Here is a 19,721-nt window from a genome sequence, read left to right on the forward strand (position 1 = left end):
GAGAAACACTGGCTCCTATTTGGCGAGGCTATCTAGACACCAGTGATCCACAGAACTCTGGGTGTTTGACGGAGGCAACAACTTGACAGTGGCCTCTCCCTGCAAGGAGAGAAGAGCTCAGAAAATGGAGTGGGACTGGGGCTGGGGTCGGAGAGGGAGCGACGTGGGGATTTTAGCTTCTGTCAGTGGTTGCAGGGGGTCTGCAGAACACCTTTTACCTGGAACTGCTGCATTCTCAGTTCTATCCACTAGAGGGCAGTGTCACACCAGCCGCTCTTGAAACGCCAAGGGTCCCCCGTTTGTCTCTTTCAGCTTTTCAACATTAGGCAGTAACTGCCTCTGTGTGTGTGTGTTGTGTGTGTGTGTGTGTGTGTGTGTGTGTGTGTGTGTGTGTGTGTGTGTGGTGTGTGTGTGATGTGTGTGTGTGTGGTGTGTGTGTGTTGTCTGTGTGTGTGTGTGTGTGTGTGTGTGTGTGTCTGTGTGTCTGTGTGTGTGTCTGTGTGTGACTAGATGCCTAGAGTATGTTATTTTTATGTATTCCATCCAGTCAATACATTTTTTGCTGACAACTCTTTGTCAAGGCTGAAATGGAAGTAAAACATAGAATAAAATAGAAAAAGTCAGGCATTCAACAAGTGAAATACAAGCAGGAGAGAGAGAAGAAAAAGTTAGGGCTTTTGAGTTAGAACTCAGGAGAGCGGGCAACTCAAGGCGGGATGCTCTGAAGCCGCCATGACCGGGAGGGGCTCCTGGCAGTGGTAAGAGCATTGTCTGGGTGGCGGGACCACCATACCACCCATCACAGCACCCATCAAGTCACCGTGAAGCTTGTGACCTGAATTTCCTGGGGTTAAAGCAGAGCAGACCAGAGGCAGAGTCCATCCTCCTGGCCAGGAGGCGTGAGGAAGAACAGAACAGTTGCTCTATTACTTCTTGGCTGTTGCCCGGGGAGAAAGAAGGCGGCGCCCACTCCTCTGTGGCCTTAAAAGCTACTAATTCCCGCAGCAGCATGCCTTAGCCCAGTTATTTTGATGTTCCAAATCATGTCAAAGGAAGTTAACAGAACGATGACAGCAGTGCAAGCCACAACAAGGAGCACATGGGTAGAGGTGATGATGCGCTTTCTCTTTGCCTCTTTGATGCTCAGGTTGCCTGCACAGTGTGCCGTGTGTGGGGACGCTGACCTCTGACCACTGTCGTGGAACACTCACTACCAATGCTATCAGGGACATGTTTAGCCTTACAACCCCTTTGCTGTATCACGTCTTGGATCTGGCTTCCTACTGGGAGGGGCCATGTAGCCATTTCCTGCTATTTCCACTGTGGAAAATGGACTGTGGTTTCCTAAAGGAGAACCTCAGAAACTAGGCACTGATTGCTTGGGGTGACTTCAGAACTGACTACATAGAAATGATTGATGTCAGAACCCTCATGATAATAGCCTAAGGGGTTACTGTCACCTCATATAAAATCCCTTTTCTTCCCTGGCTCTCCTGGGAATAGTTGTTTTAGGGATTCTCTGTTTCAAAGTAAAGTTTGGAGGTTTTTTTTTTTTTTTTTTTTTTTTTTTTTTTTTTAATGCTAAATGCAGCTTTTTTTTTTTACTCTGCAGTCCCATGGGTTCAGTGATTTTTTTTTTTTTTTTTTTTTTTTTTTAACAGTGTTTGGGTTAGCAGCTAGGTCGTTTCCTGGCCTAGGATGACAGGTGTGAGTGAGATAAATGTTCTGAGTCCTAGTTCCACCCAGCCCCCCACCCTCTACAAAGAGTGTTTGGGTTGAATAGACAACACTTCAGACTCAAGGAGGAAGGTTCGCTCCATCACTAGCATAGCTGTTAGGGATCAGCACCAAGCCAGCAGTGACAAGCCTTTCAATCTCAGAATCTTCAGCTATTTCCTTTCAGCATTGTTAGGAAGCTAGCTGGACAGGTGTTACTGGGCTTGGAGGCCATTGAGGATGGACCCCTCGCTCGTGGCCAACTTTGGACCTCAACCTGCCATTTCCCGGGTAATCCTAGAAAGGGAAGGAACAAAATGGCAACAGCTTCTGCCCTAGAATTGTAACTTACCACATAAAAATGTGTTACTGTGTAAAAATGTGGAGGTACCAGGGTTTTGTTGAGACCGATTAAGCTGCCTCTACTTAGCCAAAAGAATGGAATCTACCTCCGGCCCCTGAGTGGAGACTTGACATCTTCATCTGCTCAAAAACATTAAGACGTTACACTCATCGCTCCCTTCCCCTAGAATTACCTAGTTGGAAGTGCCAAACACCTGCTTCCCAGGAGCTATGATTCGCCTGAGGACTTGCTCAGGCTGCAGAAGGAATAATTATCCACTTAACTAAAGAATGGACATAACCGAGACCCTTGCTCGGGCCAGGGCCTGATGGAGCCTCCAGGGCAACCTGCCCACTCCTCCGCCCCCTTCCTTCCTCCTCCAGCCTCCTGGCTCTTCTCTGAAGTTGCCCTCCCCTTCTGCCACCCAGCTGTTGGCCAGCCTCCATTGCTGACCGTGCCAACCTCCCCTGGTCCCTGCTTTAGATTTCTGCTTCCTCGTCTGTCAAGATTTACAGCTTGCCTGCCTTGTTTTTCTCAGAGTCTTACAAAAAAAAAAAAAAAAAATCATCCCAGAGCGTCCTTCTTCTGAGTCTGTTCCTATTTTATTGAGGAGACTAAGAACCCAAAAGGGAGCCCCGATTTTCCCAGTAACCATATGCATATAAGTTCTTTGCAACAGAGAAGAATGTTCTAGAAGCTTTTTAAAAATATTTTATTTAATTTTAATTTATGTGCGTTGGTGTTAGGGTGTCAGATCTTGGAGTTACAGACAGTTGTGAGCTGCCGTGTGGTTGCTAGGGATTGAACCCTGGTCCTTTGGAAGAGCAGGCGGTGCTCTTAACCACTGAGCCATCTCTCCAGCACACGCCTAGAATCTTTTTGTAAGGGAGCAAATAACATTTGTTTCCTGAAATTTATTTAGTTTTGTTTTATGTGTATGGGTATTTTGTCTGCATGTATGCCTGTGCACCACATAAGTGCAGTATCCAAAAACAGGTGTCAGATCCCCTTGCAACTGGGATTACAGTCCCCCCTCTTAACCAGCCCCCAAATTGGTAATATTTTAACTTTTTTAAATAAAGATTTATTTATTATGTATACAGTATGCATCAGATCTCATTATAGATGGTTGTGAGCCACCATGTGGTAGCTGGGAGTTGAACTCAGGACCTCTGGAAGAGCAGTCAGTGCTCTTAACCACTGAGCTACCTCTCCAGCCCCTATTTTAACTTTTAAAACTATTCTACATCTATTACTGGCAAATGGTGTGGGGGTGGGGGAATAATGACATATAATAAAAGCATGAGGAATCTAGACCTAATTACTAATTTATGAATTCTAGAATTTCAATTAGCATATTCACGGTAAGCTTTAAGCTTCAGCTTCTTTATTTAAGCTTGGTTTTGTTTAGTCTTTGTTTTTGTTGCAACAGGAAGTTCTTTTTAGGAAGTGATGGGCCTGTAATTCCACAGTGGTCAGCAGGTGGCGATATTGAACAGTCCTTTTTTTTTTCTTTCTTTCTTTCTTTCTTTCTTTCTTTCTTTCTTTCTTTCTTTCTTTTTTTTTTTATTCCCTCCTCTTTGAAACTCATCGCCTAGCTGGCAGATGCCCTTGTTCTCAGCATAAGCCAGGATGAAACCCGGATACTAAAACCATGCAGAAGCTTATTATTTGTGGCCGACACTATTAGCAGTGTGCTCAGAACCATATTATATAACCCAGCCAGGGGGAGCTGCCAGGTATATTAAAACTGCCTGGCACTGGCTTTCTTGTGCTGACCAGTAGTGCTCTTTTTCACAACCTGGAATTGGTGAGCAACCAAGACTGAGCATGGAGTTGCATCATCCCTCAGGCTTTCAAATCAAATTATAGCCAATCTGGCCAATAAAGATATTTTTATTGCAATGATTTCCTGTTGAGTGGGTCTCATTTCACACATGTCTCTGTGTCTTCTCTGTTCCCACTCCTTGAAACAACAAGGAAAAGAGCAAATAAAACCCCGGATACTAAGAATTGGCTCTTTTCTTTGAATCAGAGATGAGCCCTGAAAGTGCTGTTTAAGCACTTCCAACACAGAATACCTCAGCTTTGCTCCGTAGGCTGCTGCCTGGGATGGGGCATTGTGACATCAGCGAATCACTTCAGTGGCCCTTCAGCACTTAGACCGCACTTGAAGGGATTGATAGTATGTAGATGTTTTGCTATTAAATTATTCTAGATGTATGTCTCGGAATGCACTGGCAGCTAGTGTGGAGAGAGAGTCCTTGTGTTCCTTAGCACAGAGCCATACATAGCTTTTCTTGTGATCTCATTGGCTTGTGAGGAAAAAAACAAAAACAACAACAAAAACAAAACAAAACAAAAAAACTTTAAACTTGAGGGCTTTGAAAAAATGGTTAGACACTGTGATTTTTTTTTTTTTTTTTCCCTCTAAAGTGTAAAATGCTTGGGCTAATTTGAAAGACTGAGGATTTTGAAAAGGAAAGGCGGCTAATTCCACAGTAAATACATCTTTATTGAGCGCATTTGTCATGTTTAATCTCGTAGTAAAAGAGCTCCCCAGATGGTCCTTTAATGTACCTTTTAGTACAAAGATTTTCTGAGTCTTCTAGGGAGGGGTAGGTGGCGTGTCTGTAGGAAAAAAAAAAATGTGCTATTTTGGCTTCTAAGGAGGAGGGGAGAGAAGCGATTATTTTTAGAGTCTGTTCTAGTTGCGCACAGTTTTAGATGTAGAGGAGTGTGTGTTAATGTCAGGGAATTCTCCAGGGGATGAATACTGCAGAAACACACCTTTCCAATCCTGGAGATAGTGTGGGCAGAGAGCACGCTTCTAATCGTCATGTGTGTGCGCATGTGCAACCCCTCGTGTGTAGGAGGGGCTGGTCAGGTCATGCACATGGAAGCAGGGTTCTTGGATTAAAAAGTAGTTAGACTCCAGCCCGCTCTTTATAAGAAAATTTCATGACTTGTTCAGAGAAAGCTACAGAAAGAACAAACAGTCAAAATACAGAAAGGAGGAAGAGGTAAATTAAATGTGTGCATGTATGCATTTTTTCTGCTAATTTATATGGCAGTATAAGCAGAATAAACTAAAGAATGTTTCTCAGCATTAAAGGTAAAAATGAATTCCAGCACTATAACAAAGCATCTTCTTGTGGAACACTGTCTTGATCCTCCCCCAAGGACTAAGGAATTGTAAGAGCAGTCATTCCTGTATTAGAAGCTGTGATAAAGAACGGCCCAGTTACAGTCTAGAGTAAACTTATCTGCCTCCATCCCTTGGGAATTCTCTGCCACGAGCAGCCCTTTAACACGGACTCTTTGTACTGCAGGGGTTTCCCCCTCTTTTGGATTGCACTAATAATTCAGTTGAGCCTGCCGAGCATGGCTCACATTCCAGTCCATGTGCAGCGTGCAAACAGTTGACTGCTTAAGGAATTTCTAATAAATAGTGCCTTTCACTCAGACTCACATATTCAAACAGATATTGGTTGCAACTGTGAAGGGGTGATTTCCATGGCTAGAGCCCTGATTTTCAGTATATTAAAAACAGTAGTGTTGGATGTGGGCTTGGATATACCAGTTTATGTGTTTGTTACGTATTAAATGTGCATATACTTATTATTTGTAAAATGTACATAGATCACCCTTTTTAATTAGTTTGTTTGTTTGTTTTTTGACGCAAAAACTTAACAGATCTACTCGCGAAAGGATTCTGTGTGTTGCAGAAGCTAACCAGGGCAATCCAGATCTCTTGATGTTATCTGTCTTCTCCCTCTTGACACAGGGGGAGCTTCACCTTCAGCTCTCACTTGTCCACTTTCTGGGCTGTGGGAAAGATCCTGTGGCTATGGCTAAGCTCCGCCCTGCACCATGCCACCTAGTTTTATCCTCTAAATGCTAAAATGCGATGTAGTCCACTGAATGGCCCTTGCGCTTGGCCCCCCTGCACCCCCTTGAAGCCGCCGGTCCATCCTTTCCCCGCAAAGGCGCCTCCATTTTCTTAAACTCCCACATCCCCCACACATTCCACTTTACCCCTTCCCGTGGCTCCTCGGCTCCTTACCTAATCTCTTGCAGTCTTGTCTTGGTATGGCTTTTTTTTTTTTCTCTTACTATTTTATTTTTTTAAAGACAGGGTCCTTATATTATATAGCCCTAGTCAGCCTGTAACTCATAGCCCTTCTATGCTTGCTTCTACATGCAAGGATCGCAGGCACGTACAGCCAAATCCCTTCTTCTGCCTGTTTTTTAAGAGGTTGCTGCTCCAATCTCTGCCCTAAGCTTGGGAAACTATTGATAGCCACTGGAGTCCAATGCTGGATGGCTAAACGTTCTCCCTCCTTCCATGAGGGGGCCAGTTGAGGCAACTAATGCCAACTCTAAGACTCCGAGAGTCAGAAACATGCCCAGGACTCTGCCAAGAGCAGTGCCAGAACAGCCAGGGTGCCCGCCATTTCTCCCTCTTTGTAATTTTTACCCAACCCATCTTCTTTGTCACTCGGCCTCATCAGTGGCTGACGTCCAGTGTAGAGAGGAAAATTCATTCAACTCCTATTTTCCCAAAGACACAGATCATTTGGTTTCAAGACTTGTCTTGGCGTTGTCTGTCATTTTCCCTGGGGTGCTTCATTATGTGGCAGATGCTCCTGGGTTTGGAGGAGAACCAGGATTGTCCAGTCTCTATCCAGGTAGATACAGGCAGTATCCCCACTTCTCTGCATCTGAACATTATGTTAATAATGATGGTCCTGTGGCCATAATGAGATTGCACAGGCAAGGCGCTTAGCTCAATACCTGATGTATAGAAGGGGGCGGGGGCACTGCTCCAACACTGGGAGTGTGTTCCATTGTGAACTATGGCTGCAGAGAAGGAAGCTGAGTTCACATGCATCTGTGTTGAATAGCAGACAATGAACTCAGTCTTCAAGTCACTTCTTCTTAGTAAGCTATAAAAACTATTAGTTCAAGGCTTTGCATTTAAAACAGTTTCTGTCCAGGTACTTGGCATTCCTAAGCTTACTCTGTGTCCACACGGCAACTCAGGCAGCCCGTACACAGACTAGGTTTCCCATGAGCTGTGGTGTCTGTTACTTGGACTTAGGTTTTCTTCATCCCTCATTTGCCTGGTGTGCCCGTGTGTGGTCCTTCGGTTCCAGTGTCTGCTCTGTCCTCCAGAGAAGCCTTTTGGGTGGTAGGAAAGGAGGGTCTAAGAATTGCCAGGTCGCTTCTGGAAGCACACTGGGCCTGAGACTGTGCCAAGTAAAGGGGGGGGGGCTTTCTCTAGTCACAGGTCCTGCACAACTGCACTGACTTTCCTTTCTTCCCCAGGACCTTCAGATAGAACGAGAGAGGAGTGCGTATAATATATCCGGCGGCTGCACAGCCCTCACTGTGGTGTGCCTGTTGGGGAAGCTGTATGTGGCCAATGCTGGAGACAGCAGGTAAGCAGGTTAGCTGTCTGGCTCTCACTATGCCCAATTCCTCTGACATCTTACCTGGTCTTTAAACAACTAAATGATTGGAAATGGTTGGGATTAAATTGGTTGGTTGGCTAGATGGTTGGTTGGTTCATTGTCTGGTTATTTGGTTGGTTGGTTGGTTGGTTGGTTAGTTAGTTGGTTGGATTTTTGAGACTGGGTCTCTCTGTGTAGCCCTGGCTGTCCTGGAACTTGATTTGTAAACCAGGCTGGCCTTGAACTCAGAGATCTGACTGCCTCTGCCTCCCCCCGCCCCCGCCCCAGTGCTGGGATTAAAGGCTAGCAGTGCATTTAAGAACAATCGGGGTGACAGGCTTGTGACTTGCTCATAGCCATAGTTATTGGTATGTGCACCTAGCATTTAGGTTTTGGCTTTGGAACCTGATTATTTGTGTGTGTGTGTGTGTGTGTGTGTGTGTGTGTGTGTGTGTGTTGTCATCTGTTCTGGATTCAACTAAAGGCAATTTTGGCCAAGAGACCACGATTAACCCTTTTCCCAGCATTGCCAAGGAAGAAGAGAAACAGGCTTTAACCATCTAAATAAGCAACACTTCTTGACTGTGGTGCCTCTTCAGTATTGGCATGGGGAACTATGGCTGCATTACAGACTTTAACTAAAATGTAACAGAGTGGCTGACTGTGGAACAGCACCTTTCCCTGGTGTTGAGCTCAGATACCTAGGGACGGACAACTTCCCAGCAATGGCTGCCATCTTGGGATTCTGTCCTTATGTCCTGGGGCCACCGATCTGTACTCGGGCCTCTTCAGCCCTTCTCAGATCCCCAACTCCTCTCTCCTGTCACCTGGTAATTCCACTGCTGGTACCTCTGCAGTTTGGAAGACTAACCCTCTTGATTGCACGCTGAACTTTATGCTACTCTTTCTTCCATTTACAAAGAGGAAACCTAGGCAAGGAGGCTCCATTCTTCCTCTCCTGTCCCTGACCTTTAACCCCTGCAGAGCGTGGCAAACAACAGAGAAAGCACTGCCAACACAAGCAACAGCTCGTGGGGTTAAAGAGGAGTGCTATCTCAGGGTTCAGTGTCAAATTCTGCCCAGTAAATGGCAAGGGATTTAAGACATTGTTCTCCCAAGTGCAAACTGACGTTCAGCAGCTCAGGTGTGCCAACACTGCACGAAGAAATGAATGGGAGCCAACCAGAAGTTGAGTGGCCTCAGGAAGGAGCTGGCCATCCTAGCCTTGCAGGGATAGGGCAGGGAGAACCACTAGTGTGTAAACACTAGGCCAAAGCCACGGGAGGCCTTGAAGAAATGCCCTTTCTCCTCTCATGTCTTCTCAGGCTTCTCATTGGTTGAGCCCACTTGGCACTAGCCAGCAAACTGGCAGCACTGGGACTGTGTGCAGGCGAGCATGCCAGGCACAGACAAGATTAAGGCTGGGGCAAAGAGGAAGTGGTCACTTCCTTCCTTCTTGGCACACCCAAGAGTTTAGCAGCTTCTACACAGAAATCAGTAGCTCGTAAATGAGCACGGAGGGACAGGTGGTGGCCTCTTGGTCGATCCTAGATCCTAAACTTGTGGAGAGAGGACAAGCAGAGGCCGTGGCTCATTTCCACTCTCACAGGAGCCAGCCTTGTGCACACACTCCCCTCTTGCCGTTATGTCCTACACAAAGGAAGTGACTGACAACGAACCAGGCCACAGCCCTTCCTAAAGAAGCACCTCCTTCCAGAGGACCTCGGGTTTAGAGTTACCTCCATGTCAGAGTCCAGAGGATCTTTAGCTCGGACTCTCCTTTTTCAGAACTGTAACTGCGTCCACACAGCGTTTGCTGGGGGAGCGAGGCTCCTTTTCAGCCCTGCCTAGCCAGGTGATGCCTTGTGCATCCCAGAAACTCCCTGTCCAGGAGGCTGTCAGTTCCCAGTGTTTATGTTCTGAGCCTTTACCATATTTTACCATGAGTGAGTACCACTTTCCAGACCTTGGTTTCCACTTGCATAAATATATTGCCATTTGACTACATGACATCTACAATTTATAGTTTGTTAAAGGTTAACCTCGTGGTGGGGGTGGGGGGAGGAGGATGACACTTTTGGAAAGTAAAATCGTGGTACTTCAGCTAGTTTTTGTGACATCTTTCTTAGCGCCTGTTGTTAAATCGTTAATTTAACCACAGCCCTAATTTTCTAAGCACCCGTGAAAATGTCTTACATTTATTTCTAATTTTGAAGGCCTAATAAATGCCAATTTTCTTAATAAACCTGTGATGCACAGAGTAAAAAAAAAAAAAAAAAAAAAACCATCCCCGCAACCCAGGAAGCTTGAATTATATCTGTGGTTCTCAGACTCCAGTGTCCAAATACAAAGCTGGGGTTTTACAGCTAATTGGTTGGGTCCGGCATGCACGTGTGGGATGTAACCCATAAAGAGGAACAGGAGCTGGTATTTTATTAATCTAGCCAAACAGTCATGTGTGGATCACTTACTCATTAAGGTGTTACTTGCAACTCTTCTGTGAGTGATAGATACTGCTGTCATCTTAGCCCGTCGTTGTCTACTTTATATACAAGTATTTCAGTCTTATAACATTGCTGTTCTCAGGAAAGAACCACTAGGTAATCACCATCTTCATATCCTCAAGACTTTAGGTTCTCATTCGTGAACAAACAGGCAGGAGTCCGAAGACAGGTAAGACGGTGATGATGATGATGATGATGATGATGATGATGATGATGATGGGAGCCGAGAGAAAATTCTGGCAATGGGGCCCCTGATTAATTAAGGGCTATTTGTTTTCATTGTTAGATAATAACTTTTTATACTTTTGAGTCTAGACAGATTTTAGGGTGAAAATAAATCTTTGCTGTGTGTGCCCTACCGTGTCATTACTTACAAAGTATGATTATAGAAGCTTCCCACTGGTTTGACTGAGAAGCTACACGTGGTCAAGGGCTGTTTCCTGGGCCACTTATCTGTGTCATCTGCTTTACCGCCTGGCCCTGCGTACGCTCTGGGGTTGTCTTCAGGACAATCCAGGGTAGCGTCTGTGGCTTGCCAGTGTGTGACTCGGTAGTCATCCTTTGTGCACAGCGGTGGGTGACTCATCCGAGGTGGCCTGGTCCACAGGGGAGACAGACTTTCCTTCGATCGTTAGGCCGAGCTCACCAGCCATCTACGAACATGCAGCGACTACATGATACTCCTCCATTCCTTACTGCTTCCAGGCAAAAGTGGTCAGCTCAGCACCTAGGGATCTTAAGGGACTAGCAGAGAGGCAGGTGGTGGGTGGATTTCCACTAGAAGCTCAAGAGTGTCATGCGGAAGCGGTACGCAAACTGCTGCGTTTGAGTCATCGGCTCTTCAGGGTTGTGCTGATCTTCAGTTTAGGATGGGGACCTCGGCTCCATTTTAGAAGATGATTTCATTTTATTTCTAGAGAACTCAGGCACCGAGGAAGCAAAGCCATCACTGCTTATTTCAAACAATGTCTAAAGGTTTGGCAACTGAGACTGGGTGAACTCATTCAGACTAAAGAAAGACATTTAAGAATCATTAACGTCTCCATTCCACGCTTGCATGGATTGTTAACAGGCAGCAGGAAGACAACTAAGTGCTAGCTAGGCGCATGCTTAATGCTAGAACAAGGTCATGTTTAATTCTGTCAGTAGTAGAGTGAAAAGTCAGAATTGCTAATGTCAGATACCTGCAGTTTATAAGAAACAATTTTCCCAAGGTCCCCAGCTACTAAGGGGCAGAAATGCCATGACACTCAGGACTGGAGTAAAAGATTCAGGTCCTCGGGGACTACACATGTCCATCCATCCATGCTAAGACACATTTTAACATCTCTAAGGCAAGAATTCCTAATTAACATTTTTACTCCCTGTCTATGTAGAAGGACTTGGAGGTCTGGCTTTGTTGGAGGTGTGCCACTGGCTTGGGCTTTGAGTTTTCAAAAGGCTTGCACCAATCTGAGTTCTCTCTCTCTCTCTCTCTCTCTCTCTCTCTCTCTCTCTCTCTCTCTCTCTCTCTCTCTCTCTGTCTCCTACTTACGGATCATGATATGCACTCTAATTTACTGCTCCAGCAGCATACTGGCCTGATGCCACACCCCCTGTCACGATGGTCATGGACTCAGTACTTCAGTGCATGAAATGTTGGCACAGCTCATAACCAGTGGCATCTCTTGAGTTTACCCAGAACAGATTATGCATATAAGTAAGTGGATAGCTACATTTAGAAACTTTTTTTGAGACTGAGTCTGTGCAACCCAGGCTTGCCTCTTCTCCTCCTCACTGTCCTGTCTCCTTCTCTGAGTGCTGAGGTTATGAGGCTTGAACATTACCATGCTTAGCTTCTAGAGGTGAATATGACTGTGTTGTGTTTGTCTTAGTTAGTTTTTCTATTACTGTGATAAAGCAGCATGGCCAAGGCAACTTATAAAAGAGTTTATTTAGGATGTTTTTGGAGAGGTGGATCCCATGACCATTGTGACAGGGAGTGTGACGTCAGGCCAGCATGATGCTGGAGCAGTAAGTGAGACTGCACATCTTGATCCATAAGTCCTAGGCAAAGAGAGTAAACTCAAATTGGTGCAAGCCTTTTGAAGGCTCAAAAGCCAACCCAGTGACATACTTCCTAATCCTTCTCAAACAGTCCTGCCAGCTGGGGAGCAACTACTCAAATATATGAACCTAAGGAGGCTGTTCTCATCCTAGTCATCCCAGCAAGTCATCAAGCAAATAAGTTTTGAGTAACCTAGCCTGTTCCTTTATCATGTAGAAAAAGATGTTTCCCCAAAAAAAACAAGAATAGTCAACTTTCTAAAGGTCACAGAGTTTTTAGACCATTTTAAAAGTTGTGCTTTTATTTTGAAGATGCCTGTTGAAAATGACATAAGCTGCCTCTCAACCTCCTGTGTTGTAGAGGAATGTTAATTCAGAATATGGCTGTTCTGGCAAGAGATCACATCCAAAGACCTTCTAGGTCTGTGTGATCCGTCTGGAGTACAAACATGCCTTTAATCCAGGAGACAGAGGCAAACAGATCTGAGTCCAAGGCCAGCCTGGTATAGAGCAAGTATCAGGTAAAGAAAAGCTTAGGTCCAGGCATGGTGGGACATGCCTTTAATCCCAAACAAAGTTAAAGTTAGTTTGTAGAAGGAAGCACCCATGTTTGAAAGTGATATCTAATTGAGTGGCAGAAAAGGTGATGAATCAAAGAAGATTTGACAGACTACAATATGCCCAACTCTCATGGGAAGAGAGAGGAAAGGGAAGCTACTTAAGAGGCAGTTTTATAGAGAGGAGGCAGTTTTTACCAGGACAGTAATAGAGAGATGGGTTGCAGAGACAGAACTCAGGTGGAGACAGAATAAGCCAAAAAATGAGGAGAAGCCAGAAAATTAAAGTAGCTTGCTGAATTAGTTTGAGGCCAAGCAGAGCAATTCTGGGACAAGAGAGAAGCCAGACTGAATAAGTCAGCTGGGAGAAGAGTTTGAGCCAGAACAGCTCAGTTGAAGCAGCCATCCCAGAGCTCAGAAAGAACAAGTAAGGGTAAGCATATTCAACAGTAAGTCTCAGAGGCTAAAACATTCTAGGCCTGGGTTAGATTGTATGGAGGCTAGAAGCTTCCAGGACTGGGCCTAGGTTAGCAGAAGGAAGCAGTTAGCCTCCCAGACAATGATTGAGCCAGGAGAATAAAATTAATTTTACATTGTGTCATCATTATAGTAAGCATTTCTCCCACTCATTCAGCTGTGTTTACAATTGCCTTAAAATCAGTGTCTTCCAGACTTTGAAAGTGACCCTGAAGACTCCTGGATAAATGAGGTTATGTGCTTTAAGTTTACCTGGAAAAGATAGAGAGATCAAGGTAGTATTCACTAATTAGCTCTATGCAAGAGTGAGCAAGCAACAGTTTGAGCCACGTGTGTCCCACCTATTGACCTAGTAATGTGATGTTGACAAGTACAGAGTTAGTGTTTAAGAACAACACAATTAAGTTGAGAAAAAGAAAATCACATGCAAAAAAAAATATATATATATAGCATGCTGTTTTAAGTAAGTTTGTGATTTTATGATGGTAGTATTCATAGTCACCCTCACTGGGTACAGTCCATGGGGCACAGGTAGGCATGTCATTCTAACTGCCCCTTGGAAGTCTGGCCAAGATGGTGTCCTTTCCATTTTTCTTTCACTTGTTTTTACTTTGCAGAATTTTCCCCATTTAAGTTAAAGCTTTCTCTATTAGGTCAGAGGTGAATTCCTACAGCAAGTCTGAGCTTTCTTGAGGATAGGATCTAGATATTAAACAAGACTTACATTTCTAAACTCAAAACCAATTACACGTCTGCGGTGTCTCCTCTCACAGGCCTCTCCCCTCTGCTCATGGAAAGATAATGAAACGTTATTTAACTGCTCGCTCCTTCTTTATGTTGCCTGCATTTCCCCTTCACAGAAGCCGCTTGATGCGCTAAGGTGCTTCATCTGCCCATGCGCACCAGCCTGCCGCTTTGACAGGAGCCTCTCTGTGTCCAGAAACGGGCTTGATCAGCTTCCAGTGACTGCTTCAAGTCAACTACACCTCTCGTTTTCTTTGTCAAATATCTAAGCAAAAAACAAAACAACAACAACAACAACAACAAAAACACCAAGATACACCACACACACACACACACACACACACACACACACACAAAACAAAACAAAACAAAAAAACAGCACAGCACCGAGGTTAAGCACAGTTCTCTAATGGGCAAGTTAAATATGCTGCCTGCTGCCTCTGCCTTTTATCTCAGTGTGTCCCTTAGCACTGTCCACATCCTGTGGAAGGGATTGGGAGGAAGAAAACAATACCATCAGGTGATCACGAATACCCGCAGAGGGGCAGACCAGTGCTTTTCCTGTCTTCAGCCCTGTGGGCCACACACCAGCCTTCCGGAGCTGCTCTCCGTCTTCAACCCGTGGTTCCATAAACCAGCTGCAGTGTGGAAGAACCAGTTATGGTCTGCCATAGGCGTTCTGCATCAGGGGCCCCAGGGCACCTAGCCAGCTGTCTGTGTTGTAGCAAGTCCACCACGCAGTGTGGACATCTGCTGCTCGAGGTTAAGGGTGTGGCGTTGGCCTGGTTGGTGCACGGTTATGATCCCAGCATCTGGCAGGCTGAGGTAGAATGAGCATGTGTCAAGAGCAGCCTTGGCTACAGCGCAAGACTGTCGTCTCCAGGAGAAAAAGAAGCCCTACTCTATAGTCTACTTAGCATCCGAGAGCGCTAGGAAGAGGCCACTATGTCCTCGGGAGGCATGGAGTTTGGTATGCACACATGCAGGAGGGTGTTTCCTCTTCCCCTCCAGGGTGCTGCTACATGAGGTGGAAGGGCCAGCCCATACCTCCATCCTGTGGCATAGGGTCTCCTAGGACAGCCTGATAATCTAGAATATGGGTCCAGTCCAAAAGTGGACCTAGAATGAGAATTCTTGTATGACCCAGCTCCTGTGTCGGCCCTCAGGTGGAATGAGGTGGGTCCCAGAGAAGCCCACAGTTGCAGCCTTTGCTCCTGCTCCCCACCAAGCTGCGATCCTAATGTCTTCCATCTTCTTTTAACCTGATGGGAGGCTGAGCCGGAAGTCTTTTGGTATTTATAGAAAAGTAGTGTTTGCGTGTGAAAGCGTTAGCATGAAGTTATTGAGGCTAGGTTGGTGGCCATTTCTGTCCCTCTATTCTTGGCACTAGTGATGGGTGTGACACTGCATTAAGGTTGCTACCAAGGTCAGAATCCACAGTGCCAAGCCCTGCAGGTGGTCCTCTCTGCCACATCATTCTGCGGTGTCACGGCGGCTATGAGGAATGCTGGCAAGCTAGGTTGACACTTCATGGTTACAGATGTTTTAGTGGAACTATACTCGCTTTTGTAACTGTAACCTTCCTTGATCTGTCCTCGGCAGGAAGTAGTACATGAAGGCCTTAAGTGTTTTTATGATAAGGTTTTTTATATCTGCTGGACTGTCCCTACTGGTTGTTGTGTATGGTTTTCAGATGGCTGTTTGCTCCAGGAAGTTACCTGGATACCATGGGTATTTGACTTTCAACCTTGTCCTTTATGGGTCATTGCTTGACAGAGGTCGCGGATACACTCTGTGCACAGAAAAGGGAAGTGACTCCGTTCTGTTCCCAGTGGGGCCACAAATCTGATAGTTCTTTACAGAAGAAAGGCGCCAAACTCCAGGAGCAAATGTGGAGTGGGTACTGGTAGCAAGGTGATTGACCCTCTTACGCACCACAGTTTGATATGTGTATGTGGGTGTGAGAGAGAGAGAGAGAGAGAGAGAGAGAGAGAGAGACAGACAGACAGACAGACAGACAAAGAGAGAGAGAGAGCCCAAATGATATGTTCTGTTCCAAGTCACCACTATCCTTGAATATGGCCTCATTTGGAAATTGGATCTTTGCAAAACTAGATGAGGTCATGCTGGATTAAGGTCTGCCCTAAATCCAGGACCTTTCATCTGAGTAAGATGGCCATGGAGAGACACAAGGCAAGGAGCACCAAGGTCCATCAGCATCCACCATAAACTGGAAGATGCAAGGAAGGATGCTTCCTGGAGCCCTAGGGTGACTCTGGTGACCCTGATTCCCACCTTTTGCTCTTCAGGACCAGGAGAAACTAGATGCCATTGATCTAAGCCACCAGGTTTCTGGTGACTTGTCATACTGCCCCCAGGAATCTGCACCACACCCTGCTCCTCTTTGCCCCTCTGCAACTAGAAGTTGACAAGCCACAGTGGTCTCAAATGTGCTTGGTGATGTGGGCAGAGCACCTGGCAGCCTCTCTCCCTTCCTGTGTAGAGCAGAGCCTCCCACAGCACCCTGAGTTAAGGGGGCATTATTACACCCTTACAGGAAGTAATCGTGCCCTGTGCTGAGCCTTTGGGGCTTTTAGGGGTTTTCTATTCCAGCTTCTATTGCCCTTAACTTAAATACTACTTAGCACTTAAAGGTGACAGCTTTTACTACACACTCAACTATTTTTCTTAGAGGTAGGATAGCTAACTCTGCAGCTCAGGCTGGACTTGGACTGGTAGTTAACGTCCTGCCTCAGCTTTTGAGCTCTAGGATTACAGGTATGAGCCGCCTTGCTTCAGTCAGCTTTGGCTTTCACCCTCCTTCACCAGAAGGTTTCATATCTGCCCAGTGTTCACACCTGCCCAGTGCTCACACCTGCCCAGTGCTCACACCTGCCCAGTGCTCACACCTGCCCAGTGCCCACTCCTGCCCAGTGCCCATTCCTGCCCAGTGCCCACTCCTGCCCAGTGCTCACTCCTGCCCAGTGCTCACACCTTCCCAGTCCTCACTCCTGCCCATTGCTCACTCCTGCCCAGTGCTCACTCCTGCCCTGTGCTCACTCCTGCCCAGTGCTCACACCTGCCCAGGGTACCCCAAGGTTCATCGTCAGTCACTTTCTTCACATCCTATCTCTGAGCATCTCACACACCGCATCAGTTCCCCAACTGAGTTTCCTCACAGGTCTGATCCCACAGCCATTTCACTCATTCCGCCATACTGTCTCTCTGCAGAATGTCAGAAGCCTTCCAGGAGTCACATAGCATCATAGCTAGACTCTGTCTTCGGCTTTGTCCATCCCACTGTCCTCAGACCCTGAAGCAAAGCCAACCCCACCTACCAGCTTCTGGCTTGGCTCTCAGAGCAGCACCTTTCCATGTGTTTATTAGACAAGGTGACTGTGAATTTGCTGCCTTTGGTGTTTCTAAAGGCTGGTGTTGAATGCAACAGTGTAGGAAAGATTTCTCACATCCGTTTAGAAATTCCCAGCGCTGGTCCCTGAGCCTCCATTGGAGAGGGGTGCAGGAATGGTTGCCATGGAAGGATATTACAGAAGCATTGGTTTCTTTTGGTACAGCTTCCTCCTCCTAAAGTGCTCCATAGGACTGCTCTCTCATGTGCATGTTAGGGAAAGGCTAACGATAAGCATGGTGTGGGGTTTTCCAGTTTGGCCTCTGACTTAGCTGGCTGTGGTGTGGAGGCCTTTTGTGAACCGTTACAAAATCTAAGGGCATTGCAGCACCTGGATTGTTGGTTGGTTGGTTTTTTTTGGGGGGGGGGCCTGAGGGTTCTTTTGTTATTTGTTTTTGCATTAACTTGTTAATTATTAGCTTTAATCATTCTAGTTTTGCTCTCCACATCTCTTTGTATTGCATTAAATTGTATGTGCATTTATATAATGTCGTTTTCAGTCCTTTCTGAACAAGGTAACTTATGAATAAATACGATGCCCTGGAAGACTCACGCTTAAAATTCTCAGAGCTGGAGTTTGCCTTTCCCTAAATGATGCCTTCTCTCCTGTGTCCCCAGTGTTGCTCCAGGGCGTGGCTGTAGTCATTACTTTTACTCACCACTGTGACCAAACACCTAGGAAAAAATAACCCCTGAAGGTTTGCTCTGGCTTACAGTTTCGGAAGGGGGGGTGAGTAACTGGAGCAGGAGCTTCCACAGCAGCAGGAGCTTATGGCACAACTTGTTCACACTGGGGCAAATCGGGAAACGAGAACAGAGCCTGGATTGAGAAGTGTGCATAGCCCAGAAGCCCTGCCCTCAGTGACCCACCGCCTCCTGCTAGAGCCCGTGTCCAGCCTACTGAAATGAGCCGTCTGGGGACCAAGTGTCCAGTACACGAGCCTGTGGGCCATGGGCCACAGTCAAACCATGATATTGCCCAAACCAAAACAAAAGATGAACTGAACAGTGCCTTTCCTCCCTCCCTTCTCATTTCCTTTTCCTTGTCAGCAGCAAATACTACCACTGGCCAGTGTGTCCTTTCTGGTATTTTAACTTCACATGGATTGTCCTTATAATAATCAGGACAGTCCCCAATATGGATGAAAACCCCAGGGGCTGCAGACCTCACTGTTTAAAGACCTTCCATGACACCTCTTCAGCCTCCAGAATCAAGGCTGAAGTCTTTGGCCTTCCTTGGCAAGTGCTCTCTCCCTCGCCTGCCACTTCATACCCTCACTCCCCATGTTCTAACAGTGCCAGACCATGCGCTCAGATCTCCCAGGACTAACTTGCTACTTCCCCTTCTGAGCTGGCACCTTCCCCTCCTCGTCCCTGAAGCACACCTTGGGATGTCACCCAGAAAACTCAGCAGAAGCATCGCTTCATCTCGGAGGTCTTTTCCTGCCTCCACAGGGCCATCCCAGACAGACCCCGTTCCCAGGCGCCCCCCCTCCCTTCCCACCCCTTTGTGAAAGGCCGGCTTTTCTCTGAGTATTGCTTCACTTTCGCACACAGCATAATTGGATCTCTCTCTTTCTTCCCTAATGGGCACCAACTCATTTGTGACAGGAATCAAATCTCACTTTATATCCCCTCAAAGCCCTTCCAAGAGTAGGCTCAACTCCTCTCAAAATTGCTTGTGACTAGTATTTGTCCTTGAAAAGTTTGTGACAGCATCGGCACTGCATCTGTCTTGTCTGTGGCCTTAAAGGAGCTTGGGCAAGTAGGTGCCCTTCAATTTGAGACAACACTACTAAGAAAAGGTACGAGAGGGCCTGGGGTGTTACAGAGATGGTTAATGATGATCAACCCCACCTCCAGTCTGTCCTAACACACATCCTGCACCTCTGACTCCAAATTCTGCTTCTGTTTCACCTCCTTCGAGTCCCCTTTGGTCTGGCACCATCTCTCTAGTGAGCTTTCACAAATGCTCTGGTTTTTCTCTTGACCTCAGTCTGGCACCAAACTGGTTTCTACCCAAAGGGACAGCCTTTGAACAAAAGATAACCCCCTGACCCAAATCCTCTGAAATCATTCACTGAGCTCATCTGAACTCCTTAAAGAACATTCAAGATCCTCCCAACGGGCCCCAGCCTTCCACTCCAGTCTCTTGCTACCTGCCCTGCCCTTCCTGCTGGAGCCACTGCACAGGGTTTGCCCAGGTGCTCCTACACATGGGAGCTTCCCCCACCATTCAGCCTGTACACATACAAATGTTTCTGTTCACAGCACCCCCTTCGGCTTTCTGGGGACTCCCCTTCCAGATTTTGGCCTCAGCATTACTCTGCCCTCCAGGGACCTCCTCATTGAAGCTTCCTGCTCACCTCTCTAGGCACCCGTGCCTCTTCCCCAGGTCATGGAGAAGTGCCTGGCAAACACTAGCTTACAGAGTATTTGCCACGAGAAAGAAAATGAGGAGGGACAGGA

General features: G+C 46.4%; 1 protein-coding gene across 1 annotated transcript in view; it reads left to right on the top strand.

The window, feature by feature from the left end:
- The window catches only part of Ppm1h (protein phosphatase, Mg2+/Mn2+ dependent 1H), a 235,728-nt gene that overhangs the window by 110,783 nt on the left and 105,224 nt on the right, over positions 1 to 19,721 (top strand). The window contains exon 4 of the mRNA XM_051170905.1: positions 7,391 to 7,503. Coding sequence (XP_051026862.1) covers positions 7,391 to 7,503 — 113 coding nt within the window. The remainder of the gene's footprint in view (positions 1 to 7,390; positions 7,504 to 19,721) is intronic.

Source organism: Acomys russatus, chromosome 28, assembly GCF_903995435.1.
Source record: "Acomys russatus chromosome 28, mAcoRus1.1, whole genome shotgun sequence".
Classification (NCBI taxonomy): Eukaryota; Metazoa; Chordata; class Mammalia; order Rodentia; family Muridae; genus Acomys; species Acomys russatus.